The 15,525-nt window shown below is 41.2% G+C and overlaps 1 protein-coding gene across 3 annotated transcripts in view; it reads left to right on the forward strand.

Annotated features, from left to right (window-relative positions):
- RGL1 (ral guanine nucleotide dissociation stimulator like 1) overlaps positions 1 to 15,525 on the forward strand; it is a 239,722-nt gene that overhangs the window by 111,115 nt on the left and 113,082 nt on the right. The window contains exons 1-2 of one of the 3 annotated variants that reach the window (XM_008521846.2): positions 10,934 to 11,263; positions 12,251 to 12,361. The exons of 1 other annotated variant lie outside the window; for it this stretch is intronic. In XM_008521846.2, the coding sequence (XP_008520068.2) occupies positions 11,237 to 11,263; positions 12,251 to 12,361 (138 nt within the window). In that variant the 5' untranslated portion in view covers positions 10,934 to 11,236. Of the gene's footprint in view, positions 1 to 10,933; positions 11,264 to 12,250; positions 12,362 to 15,525 lie in introns of those variants that run through there. One more of the 3 variants, XM_008521839.2, reaches the window with a different exon arrangement.

Genomic DNA, 15,525 nt, shown 5'->3' on the forward strand with positions numbered 1-15,525 from the left:
ATGTACAGTCCCAGCCTATTTGGCATGTTTTGTGAACTAGTGGGCCATGTCTAGGATTCCGTTCAATCTGTGATCCGCCTAAATCCTGGGCCTTCCGCTATTTTGATCCCTTTGCCTAGATTGCTCTTTCCCCTTCCCCCATCCCCTTCCTCTATTCCTTCTAATTCCACCTCATGGTTCAGATCTACCTTAGAGATGGTTTTCTCTGAGAAGTAGTCTCTGAATCCTACAAGCTCAGCCTGTATACTCTAGTAGCCACCTTTCTCTCAGCATTTATCATACTGTCATATATGTGTTTTGTCTGTTTCTCCCTCTAATGCGTTAGCAGCATGAGGCAGGTACACAACTGTCTTGTTGAAAGTCATTTCTGTAAGACCTAGCACAGTGCCTGATATATATTGGACACCTAGTAAATATTCATTGCATGGATGAATTAATAAACAGGTAAAGGACTCCCTTTCAGAGCCCAGAACACTTTCAGAATCAGAGTACATCAGAGTAAATCTTAGAATATTACCATCCAGCCTTTGGTTAAGTGACTTCCTTACCTCTACTGATTTCTGTTCTATTTAACATCTATTAAGATGTAGGTTTGTAATAGGGAGCCAAATTTACAACAACCTAAACAAGAAGGGATCCTATTTCTCTCTCACAAAACAGTCCAGGCAGTCCCGCACTCGTATGGCAGCTCTAGTCTATAATACGAAGAGCCAGGATTTTTCTGTCTCGCTGCTCCACCATCCTACAATGATGCCCTTGTCCACATGGTCCACTATCACAAGAAAAATCCTAGGAGGTCCAATTTTGTCCTGGAATCCTTGGAACCTACGCCCAAGGGAATTTAATTTTTTTGGTACCTGGAACTGATTCTAGGACCGTCTAGACTCTTTTAGGGCAGCTTGAATCTGGTATGGATTTATAAAACTAATCAAATTGAGGGATTTCTCACTGGTTTCCCAATCCCCACTTTACCCTCAAGCCTTTCCAGGTGGGGAAGACCAAAAACTTAGCCCAAGTTGGGTATGCATGCCAAGAATGCCAGCTGGTCCTCCTGCCAAGGTCATGCAGCCTTCAACCAAGGGTGGTATGGTTTCCTGAGGCACAAGACACACTAACTTCACAGCAGGGCATCCGGGCAAGTTATAGGAGAGAAATTCCTTTGAATAATGTTAAATATATTACCTATTTGGCTGTAAGAAAAAGTATGTTATTTATTTTGTTATAAAGTTGCCACAAAGCTTACAATTGCATTGTCATTTCTTTACAATGCCTTTCTGTCACGTCTGTGTTCTTCTGGAGAGAAGTCATTAGATTTTATGATTAAGGATCGAGATGAAGGCTAAGCTACTCTATCAATTCTCCCCTCCCACAATACATACACAGACAGCATAGCCACAGACACACGCACACCGCCTCCCACCACATCCACCCCAAACTCCCCTTTCCACAATAGACACACACACACACCCATTATTCCTGGAGGAAAAGGGGAGAGAAACCAGGGTGGGAGTGAGAGCTGTACGCAGCTTTCTAGAGCAGCAGCCATTCACCTATCTAGAAGAAGCTGAATAAACCAAGGTAATGACTCCTACCCCAAACTAAACACATTTTCATTCTATAGACCTCACTTCATGTCTTAGACAAAACTGATCGGTATGAGTTAGTATGAGTTGATTCTGCCAATTTAACAGGAAAATAACAAGAACCAAAGAGCTGTCTGAATTTTTTCCTGGCAAAGTCAATATATGAGATACTTTCTAATTTTAAAAAAGACATCTAATTGATATACAATCCACAATTAACTCCCTAACATGGTAAAATTTTCACTTTTCTTTGTGTTTTTGTGTGTCTTTGTGTGAGTAGTTACCATATTTGCAGTATTTTGGCTAATTATTGTTAAAGTTATATTTCCATTATATATGTTTTTCTTTTCTTTCTACCTTCTCAAAAGTTCTCCTTTAAGGCAGAAACTTTCCATTCTTGGTTTCATCCAAAAGACAAATATTTCTGGGAAAACACTGTGTTTAAGCTATTCAGCAATTCTGGTGTTATGTAACTGACCACACTAAGACTTTCAATTAACTTTGGTTACATTTTATTGAAGAGTGTCATAGAATAGAATAACTGGTCATAATTTTTAAAAACTTTTCTATGTTTTTGAACAGGGAAAATCCTGTTAAAATATGTGTAGCGTCTGGTGATAATGACAGAAAGTAAATCTCTTGTCACTGAAGTGTTCTAAAGTCCACTGACTGTATTCCAAGACTGATTTCAGAGTGTCTGAGAATTTTTAATTGCATTGAGCTTTCTTTTCAGCATTAGGTCCACAACTCAAACTCTGTTTGTTCTTCTTTCCCTCTTGCTCTTCGCTGGTTATTTTTGTTTGGTCTTCTTTAGTTGTAGGTGCATCTTGAGACTGTTTAAGACTCTGCTTCTCTTCCACTGAGCGGGAATCATGTGAATTCCTGGTTTCAGACAACTTCCTTATATACATACTAACTTGAAACTCTCTTTATTTCTGGTCTTTTTCTTTCCTTCCTATCACTTTTCAATATGTTCTTTCTCCCCAGAACTGAATTGATAATATTTTTTCCCAAAGCAGAAAGTCCATACCATTTTCTATGTATTTTCATGTCCCCACCACAATCTCAGTTTCTGAGTCTTAAAACCTTGCAAGTTTTTCTCTTTCCCTGCTCATTTACTTGCAACATGCTGCCTATCATCAAGTTGCAACATTTATTTTTACAAATCGCTCACATTTATTTCGTTATTTCAAAACGCTTATCTTGTCTCAGCCTATGTGTTAATTATTTGGCATGTAAATTACTGTAATAGCTTCCTATCAGATGGCTCCACCGTCATGTTTTCTTCCCTCTAAGCTAACCTATGGACGAGCATTAGAATCATCTTGTTCACACTCTGTTTTATCATTTCATTTTCCTGCTAAGAAAAATTCAAGAATCTCCACCAACCAATATCTCATTTCCCTGGACTGAATGAGCCACTTCAACCAAATAGCATCCTTTGAACCTGCCATCCTCTCTACTGGAAGAACCCCCTCTCTTCATCCAAGTCCATGTTTTTTGCTTCAAAGGTAGTGGTTAACGCAGCTTTAATAAAAACTGTAATTATCTACAAGTCCTTTAAGAGTGAGTGCCTCCTGACTGATTTTCTCAGTGTCCTCTCAGTGACACATTGCTCAGTCTGCCCTGCTCTCTTGATCTGTACTTGCTGATCTCTGGCTTTGAAAGTCATTTTTCATTTATTGCCTTTATGTCCTTTCTCCGCTTTTACAGTATAAGCAACTTTAAGGTAGAAACAATATCTAAGGTTTATTTATATCACTCAGCAACAATTACTAAGCACTTACTGAATTTACAGCATGGCATTTATCTATGTATTTGTCTATCAATTGATCAAATAGTTATTTATGGAGCATCTACTACGTGCTAGGCACTGTGTGAGGTGCTAGGATACAATGATGAGGAAAAATTGACATTACCTCTGCCTTCATAAGGTTTGGGGGAAACAGACATTTATCAAATAATCATACTATTATATGTAAAATTACAACTGTAATAGAGCTAAAAAGAAGAATGTGGTACCGTGAGAGTACATAATAGGGGGATTTAACCCAGGTGGGAGAGGAGAAGGGGAGAGATATCCTTAAAAGGGAGAATCACATGTGTAAAGGCTCTGTGATGGGGGGAAGACAGATATGTTCAAGACATTGAAAAAAGACTGGGGTCGCTGGACCCTAGAGAGCTTATGTAAAGTGGAGTGGGAGGAAGCTGAAAGTAGGCCGGGGCCAACCTGGGGAGGCCCTATAGGATACGGAAAGGATTTAGGTTTTTATCCTGAGCAATGGGGAGCCACTGGAGGGATCTGAAAATAGGAGGGGATGGTGTGGTGACGTAAAAAGATCGCTCTGGTCCCTGTGTGGAGGTGGACTGATGTGGGAACGAATACAGAGCACAATATTTTTCTGTGCCATGTAGCAACTCAGTAAATGTTGCTCATTGACTGAAGAGTTTGTGGGACTTACGGTTTTTGCTGATGCCTCTGTATCATGAAGTTTTGGCTTCAAGCCACAAGACCTTGTTATTCGATATATAGATCTGATTTTTAATATAGTCAGCCTCCTGTAGCTTTTGACATATAATAATAAGAATAATAATAAAAATAGAGAATATTAATTGAGTATTAACCATGGTGCTGGATACTGTGCTCAAGGCTTGATGTGGGTTATCTCATTTAATTCTCACTGTGAGCCAATGAGGAAGGTGTTCGTACCCCTATGTTTTACGAGATGTTAAAGACCTTGCCTCAGAGAGAAGTGATAGATCTAGGACTCGAATCTAGGTGTCTCTGACTGTAGAGCCATCACCCTTAGCTCTATGTTATAGCAGTTCTAATTTGTTTTATTTTTCAGTACTATTTCAATACCATCATTATGGAAAAGGGAGGTTCCTTTAGCCCTGAAACATGACATGCTTTGGCCAATTGCCAGTAACTCCTTCTGATCTTGGTCAAAGCCCTTCATGGCATCAGGTCACCCATCTCCCATTTTGCAGAATGTTTTATTATATATCACACAGACCTGGCATTATGTCTGAGCTGATTGCTGGATGTTTTGATCTTTTCAACCGTGTGAACAAATTTCTGGCTGTCCTTTTTTCTTTTACAGAAATCTATAATTAGATGAGGTAATAATGCTTATTAGCCCAAGTTACAAATAGTATTCCAGTAACCAATTTCCTTCTCAGGCGAGCATCATCAACAATTAAGAGTAACCACCAACAGTTGGTAAACTCTTGGCTGAAAAATGTCATCATGGCCAGAGGAGTCCTCTGCCTTTGGCCTGCCATCTGTCAAGGGCTATTTGTTTATGTTTCTTCTGTCTCCATTTTCTACCCCCTAGGGCAGCCTCTTCTTTAATTGTAGTAGGTCCATGAAAACTGGCATGTAAATTGCTTGCCTAAATAAGAGAACCTAATAGCAGAGCATTTTCAACCTATACTGTAGTATCTCTGTGATGATTAATAAAATCACTTTGGGGCCTCAGAAAATGGAAACAACTGTCTACTGCTTAAAAAGGGTTCAGAGCAGGGCCAGCCTGGTGGTGCAGCAGCTAAGTTCGCACGTTCCACTTCGGCGGCCCAAGGTTCACTGGTTCGGATCCCGGGTGTGGACATGGCACCACTTGGCAAGCCATGCTGTGGTAGGTGTCCCACATATAAAGTAGAGGGAGATGGGCACGGATGTTAATTCAGGGCCAGTCTTCCTCAGCAAAAAGAGGAGGATGGGTGGCAGATGTTAGCTCAGGGCTAATCTTCCTCAAACAAACAAACAAACAAACAAAAGTGTTCGGAGCACTGTTCATCTTTAGCCAAGCACGACTGGCTCTTTTCCCTTAGCAAAGCAAGGTTGAAAGTTCAAGCACAGAGTAGGTGAATGGGACAACCTCATTTAGGATAACGAGAAACAACCATAGCAGAATGCCCAGCTGATAGTGGGAAGCTGAATGTGGAAAGTTAATTGGTGAGCAACACACCCTATAAGCCTGAAGAATAAGGGGAGAAGCATTTCATAGGGATGTTGAAAGGATAAGTAATTTGCATTTTGACAATAGTTTGATATTGCTGGGGAAAGGAGTCAAAAAGTTACAGATTTATTTGCTGTGTCCTCCACCGAAAGTTTCTTTAGGGACCTACAGATAGCTGAAGGTATAGTTTAAGAATAAAATGTTGCAAAATGGCTATTATCAGTTCCATTTAAAAGTGGGAAAGGTTTCAAACTCATCTGTTTAGGAGAGGGCTGCAGGCAAGTAGGGGCAGTATGCACTCCAGAGTCCTAAAGTGTGGAGGGAGAATCCTCGCCTCTCACCTATTTAGCTTTCTCACATAGCTATTGTTGTTGTTATTATTATTGCTGTCTTATGACTGTTTTCCTCTAAACTTTTACCTGGGCATAGGACACCGTAGTCCAGCATTGAGTTTGAGGACAAAAGCAAGGCCCTCCCATTTCTTACCATCTTATGCTGATATTGCCATCTTCAAGATAAGTTTTTAACTACTTATTTCCAAGTACAATGTCTGTTGTACTTGCATTGCCCTTCCTTTTCTGTCATGCAGTACAATCTATTACCCAAGCAAACGTGTAAAGAACGTGCAGATTGTAAACCTATAAAATGAATACAGAATTGCATTAAAGGGAAAGGGTGTGGGGGCAGGGAGAGAAGGAGATGCATGTTAATTCAAGGCCTCCTATGTTCCAAGCACTCTATTAGGTGCTTTATATAGTATAGTTTATTCTCTTGGATGCCTTATATAGTATAGTTGATTAAACACTCATGCTGAGCCTGAAAGCAAATAGGTGAGGACGCCAAGGCTGTGGGAGGTAAGGGTCAACCTCTTAGTTGACAAGTCATCTACAGCTGGGATTCAAACCCTGGCTCTCAGACGATAAATGTTCCATCGTTTATCCAGGCACACAAGAATTATTCCATGTCACTCTACATTCATAAGTATACTGTCATAATTTTTTTATTTTTCACTTTTTCTTGCAGCCCGAGAGGTAGAATAAAATCCAGGAAAGTGTGGCATCATAGAGGCCAATGAATAAATAAATGCGTAGAGTATATAAACTACATAGTTCCACTTTTAGATGGATTCTCTTAAAGAATCTGCACACCAGCTGCTTGTCTCTGTTCTGACCAGCTCTGTATCATTGCCTCTGGTGAAACTGTAAAGCAAGAAAGGTTTTTTTCTTCAGTTTGGGGTTCTTCCATACCTCTTCCCTCTTTCCTATTATATCCTAGGAATCTTCTATTGCTACTGTCAGTGACTACCACATATAACAACATAAAACTATTCCTAGCAACATCCTAATGCTTTAAGTATAGATGTTTTCTGACCTCCTTTCCCCCCACTTTAACAAATTTTTAAGCGTACAGTACATTATTGTTAACGATAAGCACAATGTTGTACAGTAGATCTCAAGAACGTTTTCATCTTAACTATAACTTGATACACATTGAGCAGCAACTCCCTACTTCCCCCTCCCCCAGCCCCTGGCAACCACCATTCTACTGTCTCTTCTTATGAGTTTGACTACTTTAGGTACCTCATAGAAGTGGAATCATGCAGTATTTGTCCTGTGACTGGCTTATTTCACTGAGCATAATGTCCTCAAGGTTCACATGTACTGTTGCATATGACAGGATGTCCTTTTTTAAGGCTGAATAATATTCCATTGTATGTATATACCACATTTTCTTTACCTCTTCATCCATTGAGAGACATTTAGATTGTTTCCACATCTTAGCTATTATGAATTGTGTGGCAATGAACATGGGAGCATTCAGATCTCTTTGAGATCCTGATTTCAGTTCTTTTGGATAAATACCCAGAAGTAGGATTGCTGGATCATATGGTAGCTCTATTTTTAATTTATTGATAAACCACCATACTGTTTTCTGTGATGGCTGTATCAATTTGCATTCTTACCAACAGTATACGAGAGTTCCCTTTTCTCCACATCCTTGCCAACATTTGTTTTTTTGTTTTTTTAATAATGGCCATCCTAACAGGTATGAGATGATAACTCATTGTGGTTTTGATTTGCATTTCCCTGGTGATTAGTCATGTTGAGCATCTTTTCATATACCTGTTGGCTATTTGTATGTCTTCTTTGTAGAAATGTTTATTCAAGTCCTTTGCCCTTTTTAAAATTCAGTTATTTGTTTTTTTACTATTGAGTTGTAAGAGTTCCTTATATATTATGGATATTAACTCCTTATCAGATATGTTGTCTGCAAATTTTTTCTCCCATACCATAGGTTGCCTTTTCACTCTGTTGATTGTTTCCTTTGCTGTGCAGAAGCTTTTTAGTTTGTAGTCTTACCTATCTATTTTTGTTTTTGTTGCCTATACTTTCGGCATCATATCCATGAAATCATTGTCAAGACTAACGTTATGAAGCTTTCCACCTATGTATTCTTCAGGAGTCTTACAGTTTCAGGTCTTACGTTTATGTCTTTAATCTGTTTTGAGTTGATTTTTGTGTATGGTGTAAGATAAGGGTCCAATTTCACTCTTTTGCACATGGATAGTCAGTTTTCCAGGCACCATTTATTGAAGAGACTATCTTTCCCTATTGTGTATTCCCGGCACCCTTGTCAAAGATCAGTTGACCATGTATTTGTGGGTTTATTTCTGGGATCTCTATTAGGTTCCGTTGGTCTATGTGTCTGTCTTTATGCCAGTTCCATACTGTTTTGATTACTAGCTATATAACACGTTTTGAAATCAGAAAGTGTGAGATCTCTAGCTTTGTTCTTTTTCAAGATTGCTTTGGTTATTCAGTGTCTTTTGTGGTTCCATATGAATTTTAGGATGTCTTTTTTCTATTTCTATTGAACCTGCAGATCGCTTTGGGTAGTGTGGACATTTTAACAATGTTAAGTCTTCCAATCCATGAGCATGGGATGTTTATCCATTTTTTTTGTGTCCACAAAAACACTGTTAGAACTAATAAATGAATTCAGTAAAGTTGCAGGGTACAAAATAAATACATAAAAATCAGTTGCATTTGTATATACTAACAACGAACAATCCAAAAATGAAATTAAGAAAACAATCTTATTTACAATAGCATCAAAAAGAATAAAATACTTAGGAATAAACTTAACCAAAGGGATGAAAGACTTGTACACTGAAAACTACAAAACATTGCTGAACTCCTTTTAACAAAACTTGACCTGCTCTCTTAGGACCCCGCTAGGTCATGAATAGCCTAATCTGGTAGATAAATTCAAACTTAGTTATAAATGGCTTACAGATTTATCCTTCCCACATATTGACCAGGAGTATCTTAACCCAAAGGTTTGTGTAATAAGGTAATACTGACTGGACTGCCTGCAGGTAAAATATTTTAAAATAAATATTTAAAAGATTGTAAAGTGTAACACTTGATTGCCCTATCGAACATAAAACCAGCATTTTTGTTTTTTTTGCATCAACATTTGGGCAAAATCACATACATATTATCAGGTATAAACACAAATAGTTATTCTTGGAAAAGATCTCTGAAATTATACTGTAATTCAGTGAGAAGACATTTTAGATTTCCTCATGTTGTATACATACACAACTTTTCAGTGAGTCTGGGAAAATATACTTTGGGGGAAGTACAATAATAAGGGAATGGAACTTTTTTGATCACATACCATGTGCTAGATAATTTGCATATATATTTCATTTAGTCCCTTTTCAAACTCTATGAGGTAGATGTTTGTCTCCTTTTACAGATGTGGAAATTAAAGCTCAGGGAAGTAGCGCCCAGGTTCACTCTTAATGTAAGTGTGGATTTGAAGCTGCGTCTGCTCGAAGCCTGTTCTTTTCCCTTTACACACCAGGTGGCCAGCCAGGGAATTAGTGGTGTAGAAAGGAGGGTGATAAGATCTGAAACCTGAGTGCAGCCTTGTGAATTATAAGCTGCCCCATCCAGTGAAGGCTTCCTGTGAGGGTTGAGCTTGAAGAAACTGCTTGATATTCCTGAGCTGGAAAATTTTCAGTAACCTCCAAATTTACAGTCAAAAGTCAGGTTAAGGTAGTGGAGAAATTAATCTTATGGGTTGCTTCACTGTCTCAGGTGCATCTTGTGCTCTTCAGATCACTGAATAGGTCCTCCAGGGGTAGGTAGGCCTGGGGGCCTCAGGATGGCTTTAAGAAGCAGCGAGTGTCCTCTGAACACTGAGGACACTCTGTCGTGGGGATCACAGAAGAATCTAGTCTACATGCTTTTTGTTTGTTTTTTTAATAGAAACCACTTCAGTTTTATAAAAAGAGCATCCCTTCTCTCCACAGTTACTGAGCCCCAAAGGTTCTAGTTGTGTAAGGGGAACTTGGCTGAGTGACTTCAAATGTTCTCAAGTGTCTAAAGATCCTTTTGTTTTTCCTTAATGTGCCCTCACTGTCATTTATTCTGCTTTCCTGGGAACATCAGTACGCCTCATTCTCTAGCTTTTCAGCTCATGATAAATTTATTATTAACCAAAGGCCAGCCTTATGCCTTAGTATGGCAACTAGTGAGCAGCCTTTAAAAAACAATTTAAAGGCAATTAAATGCATTTAGGGGTGAATAGTATAACAGACATGAGCCCTAAAACTTTTTGTAATTGGCATGGAATTCTGTCATGTGCCAAAATATGATTACATTATCATCTGGTGTCTCGCTGTTGGTTTATTAAAACTGGATCTAAAAAATGTCATAATCTTTTGTCCTGATAGCAGACCTATTATGACAAAACTCCTCTGGCAGTGTCCTTATGAAAGGCTTTTCCATGCAGTTATTATCCCACTGTGTCCCAGCAGAACAACCAATGGTGGCTTGACAAAGACTCACAGAACCTCCAGGGCCACTGGCGGCCCACTTTCCACGCTGTCAGTCCCAGCAAAACCCTTTCCTGCTTTGTCCCCTCGCACGCAAAATGGCCACTTGCTGTGGGATGAGCCTTATCATAATGGGTGGTAGAAAGAGGTCCAGGGCAGTTTCCTGTTGGTCGTGTGCTGAGGCAGGATAGGGTACAGCCCTGGGGATGGGTTTTGGAGTATCCTCTGACCAATTCTTTTTTGTCCTAATGAAAAACTTCCTGGCTTCTAATATTGCTACTCTCATTGGGGTCATTCTGATTCACTGTAAATTTAATAGGTAGCAGGCAGATAGACATTTTTCTGACCCTCTCTTCCCATCCTTTTTGCACCTTCTGCACCCTTTCTTTCTTTTAGCAAAGGAAGGAGAAGACACACACTTAGATCCCCCATACCACACCCACTTCTTTTTTGGCACCTGGTGACCATCAGGAAAACCTGATAAACTTGGAAGGGTTGCTTCCCCATCACCCTCAGAGCTGGAGAAATTATTTCATGCTAACTTCATCCGTGGGATTTGAGAAAGGGAGCGTGCTCCCAAGCGCAAACAGGAAAGCCTGACATCACGGAGCGGCGGAGTGGCGTGGGAGGAGTCTGCGGCGCCCGCGCTCGCTCGCTCCCTCGCCGCGCTCCCTTTGTGGCCCGATCGCGCGCACCGGCGGCGGCGGCGGCGGCGGGGCAGCGCGGCGCGAGGCTGTGCTCGGGCGGGCGCGCGGGGCGGCGGGCTGAGCGCGGCCGGGACAGCGATTGCCTCGGAGCAGGGCGCATCATGCCGCGTCCACGTACCGAAGAGAAAACTGAGAATGAAATTGCTTTGGCAAGCTAAAATGGTAACGCGAGCTCTCTGACTTCTCCCGAGGCTTCTCTGGTGGGGAATCTTCTCCCGCTTTCTCTGGGCGTGTTTTGGACTCACTCGGAGTGAACGGAGCAATCCGATCCCATACTTGTGAGCTACAGCTTTCTCACTCTGCTTTGTGTGTCTCCCTCCCTGCGTGTCTTCTCCCCTGAAAAGATGCCTGCTTTCTCGGTAACTGCCTTTGGTGCGACTGCGGCAGATGTGTCAGGAAAGGACAACTTTTTAAGGAAAGAGAAACTGTAGTTCGGGTGAAGCGCGGAGCGTTTCTGCGTCCCCGAGGCTCTTTAACACGAACTTGAAGTTTAGCTGGGGACATGGAACTCCGTGGGGTCGCTGCACACATTTTACTCGAAGCTGCACGATGATGTGTTTCTGCTTCTGCACTTGCCAGATTATTTTACGGAAATAAAAGCTTTCTACGCCCCCGCTAACTTTTTGGGTCCCAAAACAATAAGAGGAGAAAGAGACATGGGAAGCATTTTACTTCCAAAGGAGTGAGGACTCTTGGCATTTTAAACACTTGTTTGTGCCTGAGTTTAAAATGTAGTTTGCTCAAATAACTGGGCCACTTAGAAAAGTAATTGGCTTTTCTACAAATGAATTATTTTTCCTTTCGCTTAAGGAGGAAAAGTTAATCAGGATTAAACTACAGTTTCTTTAAGAAGGGAAAAAAAGACTTTAAAAAACTATTTAAGATATGTGAGCGGGTCTAGGAAAAATAACTAAATGGAAAAGTCGGGGGATCCTGATACCACAGGGAAGGGCAGGGGTCCAAGAAAATCTCAGCATTCCGTCTATCGCAATGTGTCTTGTATTGCTCTGATTGTAATATTTATTTTGAACAGCCCGTCTTGTGCCCTTAGTGCTCGTGTAAGCAGCATAGCAGCTGGGCTAGATTGTGGTTAGCAGAGAGGAAAAAAAAAATACTCTTTTTCTTTCTCTTTATCCCATCCCCTGGCAGAGCTCGATTCAGGACTGGGGTGAAGAGGTAGAGGAAGGAGCTGTTTACCATGTCACCCTCAAAAGAGTCCAGATTCAACAGGCTGCCAATAAAGGAGCAAGATGGCTAGGGGTGAGTAAAGCTGGAGAGATTGTGAACTTTGGAGCTGCAGTGTCTGTTTTCCTGTGAATATCATTATAAAGCAGAGGCAGGCTTTTTTTTTCTTCTTCTTCTTCTTCTCTTTTGGCCTTAAAAAGGAAACTGCCAATGACCAAGTGTTTGCACTAGCTGTACAGGTCTGTTTTTGTACTTAATGTTTTCCAAAGCTTCTTCCCTAGGTTTGTCAATAATTCAGAACCTCTTAGAAACATCTTGAGGTATTTGGCAAATAGAGTGGGAGCGGAGCAGTGGAAAGTGACACAGAGGAACAGGACCAGAAAGCAAGTACTCTGTTAGACAAGAGCCATATGCAGTTTTGCCCAGCTGGCACCCTTCTCTCTCCCCGTCGTCCCTCTATTGATGCTGACACACCTTTCCTACTGCAGTACCTTTACATACTACCCAGAATGCTCAGGGGACAGAGCATTCCAAATCTGCTTCCTATGCAGGTGGCAGCTTTTCCATTGATACCTCCTTTCTACAGCCCGTGAGGAGGCGAATGCATGCTTAGTGCCCAGGACTTCATGTATAGTGTGCATACAGTGCTGGGTCTTTGGAGAAACGCTGCTTCCATACGTAAGATTTGTTTTTCCACTGAGATTCTAAAATAACTCACATGGGTGGGACCACGTGAGTTATCTGTTATCGCCTAATGGATCCTTCCACACATCCCAAATAAGGGGATATGAGAAATGGAAAGCTTGGCGACAGGATCACTACTTGGGCAAACATCCACATGCAGAAGAAGGAAGGAATTCTTGATCTGGAGATAGGAGTAATCCTCAGAGAGAGCAGTGAGAGGTGCCGTAAAAAGCCTTGAGAAAGAAAATAAGGGTCGGCTGAATAGAGGGGATGGGGTGTGGTTTCACCTGCCCTTGTTCTAGCCACACCCAGGCTTCACAGGTGATGGGTTGAGAGCAATGAAGATTAAGCCTTTGCATTTTTTTGGGTTTCAGGAAATTCAGAGCACTTTGAGCAGCATTCAAAGGTGGGGTATGAAGGAGGACAGGAAAGAAAACTGCCCAGGGCCTCACATTAAGACTAGAGGCAGCATGTGACTTGTAATGACTGGAGTTTAAGGCAGGATGGCCAGCAGCAGTGATTTCCTTTGCCACGGGTCTGCTGACACAGGCATTCATTGCTTTTGGCTTCCCCAGCTGCTTCAACTCAGGCCTTTGCTGCTCTGTACTTTGGGCTGAGGTGCCACCCACCAGGGCTGTAAACTGTTAGTGACATCTGCAGGTATGGTCTGGAAAGGTAGGAAGGAACCTTGCCTTTGAAAACCTGAGGTCTTTACTTATCAAGTAGGTGCCTTACTCAGTATATGATTTTAAAATTAGTTAGATGCGTCACCAGCAGACCTGATAGGAAAAGCAGCACTGGAGTTCTGACAAGTCATCGCTTCGTTTTTGGTTGTTGTGTATACGCATTTTATTTAAATGTGGTGTTGATGTGGTTTGGCTTGTCAGGGTATTTCAAAATGATTCACAAGTTCTGAACCAGCGCCTTCAAAAGGATCATTCCATTTTCTGATGCCAGGTTCTTCCTCCCTTTCTAATGAGACTGATGTTGCTTGGGTGACAGTTTTAGCTTTTAGCCAAACACAATAGCAATGAATGAGTAAGTCACGGGGACCTGGAGACGTTAACTCTCTAGGTCCCAAACACACAGAGTATGCTCCGTTTAGGTGTTCACAGTTATTCAGTAATCCTCACTGACCTGTTCACTGGACTCCACTTCTCTTGTCTCCCCCCTCTTCCAGTGTTCTCAAGTTTATATAGAATTCACAGTTGGTGCACCCTCCATTTAGCAGTAGAGCTGAAATATTGAGAGGGAAGATAATGTACAAAGATTGCTTTTAGTTGATGGAGGAATCTGTCTCTTCCCCTCCTTTCAGCGAAGTGTCGTTTGCTGCTACCACCCCCGTCCTCCAGAGCAAGTTCTTAGGGCCTCTCCAGCTCTGATCCCACTTGTTTTGTTGTCTTAGGTATCCTGTTGGGAAGCTCTGTTTTTGTCCTTGGAAATTCCAGACTTAATTAAATGTGACTCAACCAATTGAGCCATAGCAATTAGAAAACCTTTCTCTTTAGGACTGAGTGGCTTCTCTATATTTGTTTTCCTACATCCCAGTAACCCTTTAAAAATTCTTCAAAGCAACCAGTTGTAGAGTGAACTAGAGATTGAGGTGCCATGAGGGTATTACTGAAATATGACAACAACCTTATGAGGAAGGTGGTATCGTGATTACCTCTTTTTTTCCACACCAGGAAATGAATGCCCAGACAGGTTAAATTGCTTGCCAGGGTCAGACAGCTGTAAAGTGGTGGAGCCTGGTCTGGAACCCAGATGGTTAGTTCTTTGCCATGAGGAGCTGCCTGGGGCCTTAAGGCTGTTTCCATAGCAATGGAAGAGAACGTTGACTCAGAAGAGCAAGGATGCATATGGTGTACTTTCCCCCTAGATGTTGCACCTGATGCAGGACTTGAGCAATATGGTTTTCCTTCATGTTTTGAATGATAACTTGAGCTACAAGTTGAGATAATTTGTTATGAAGATGTGAGTCTTATTGATAAGCTCTCCGTTTTGGATGTGTAAAGTATGGTGCACCAAAGATGCATACGAGGTTATGTAGCACCTGAGGGCGGCCATAGCTCTCATTACATGTCTGTAAGCCGTATTCGAAAAGCGTAAAAGACTGAGTACAATTTCTGTATTTTCTTGTAGATCTCAAAACATAATTAAGATTCACTTGGGAAGGATAGCAAAATAATTACGCATCCTTAGGTATGAAGTATCATACAATCCAAAACATTTAGGACATTCTTTTTTGTTTTGTTTGTTTAACTTTGTGTTCACTTGATCTTTTGAAGTAAAACCCTCTGTCTTTGACTGTAAAATATACAACCAAGTATGGCCCAGGCCAGGTTTTCTTATACACGTCAGTGCCTTGCCCATTGACAGTGAGGTTATGTTGGGCAACTTTGCAAAACCAAGGATTATTGAAGTACTGACCCAATTTTTCCTGTACAGTGATATCTTAGACTGGGATAATTTTATCTGGCTCTAGCCCTCAAAGAAAAATGGCTCCGATTATGTCATAGAATCATAAAATTTCAGGATTGGAAGAGACATTAAAA

The sequence above is a fragment of the Equus przewalskii genome, chromosome 23, assembly GCF_037783145.1.
Source record: "Equus przewalskii isolate Varuska chromosome 23, EquPr2, whole genome shotgun sequence".
In the NCBI taxonomy this organism is placed as follows: Eukaryota; Metazoa; Chordata; class Mammalia; order Perissodactyla; family Equidae; genus Equus; species Equus przewalskii.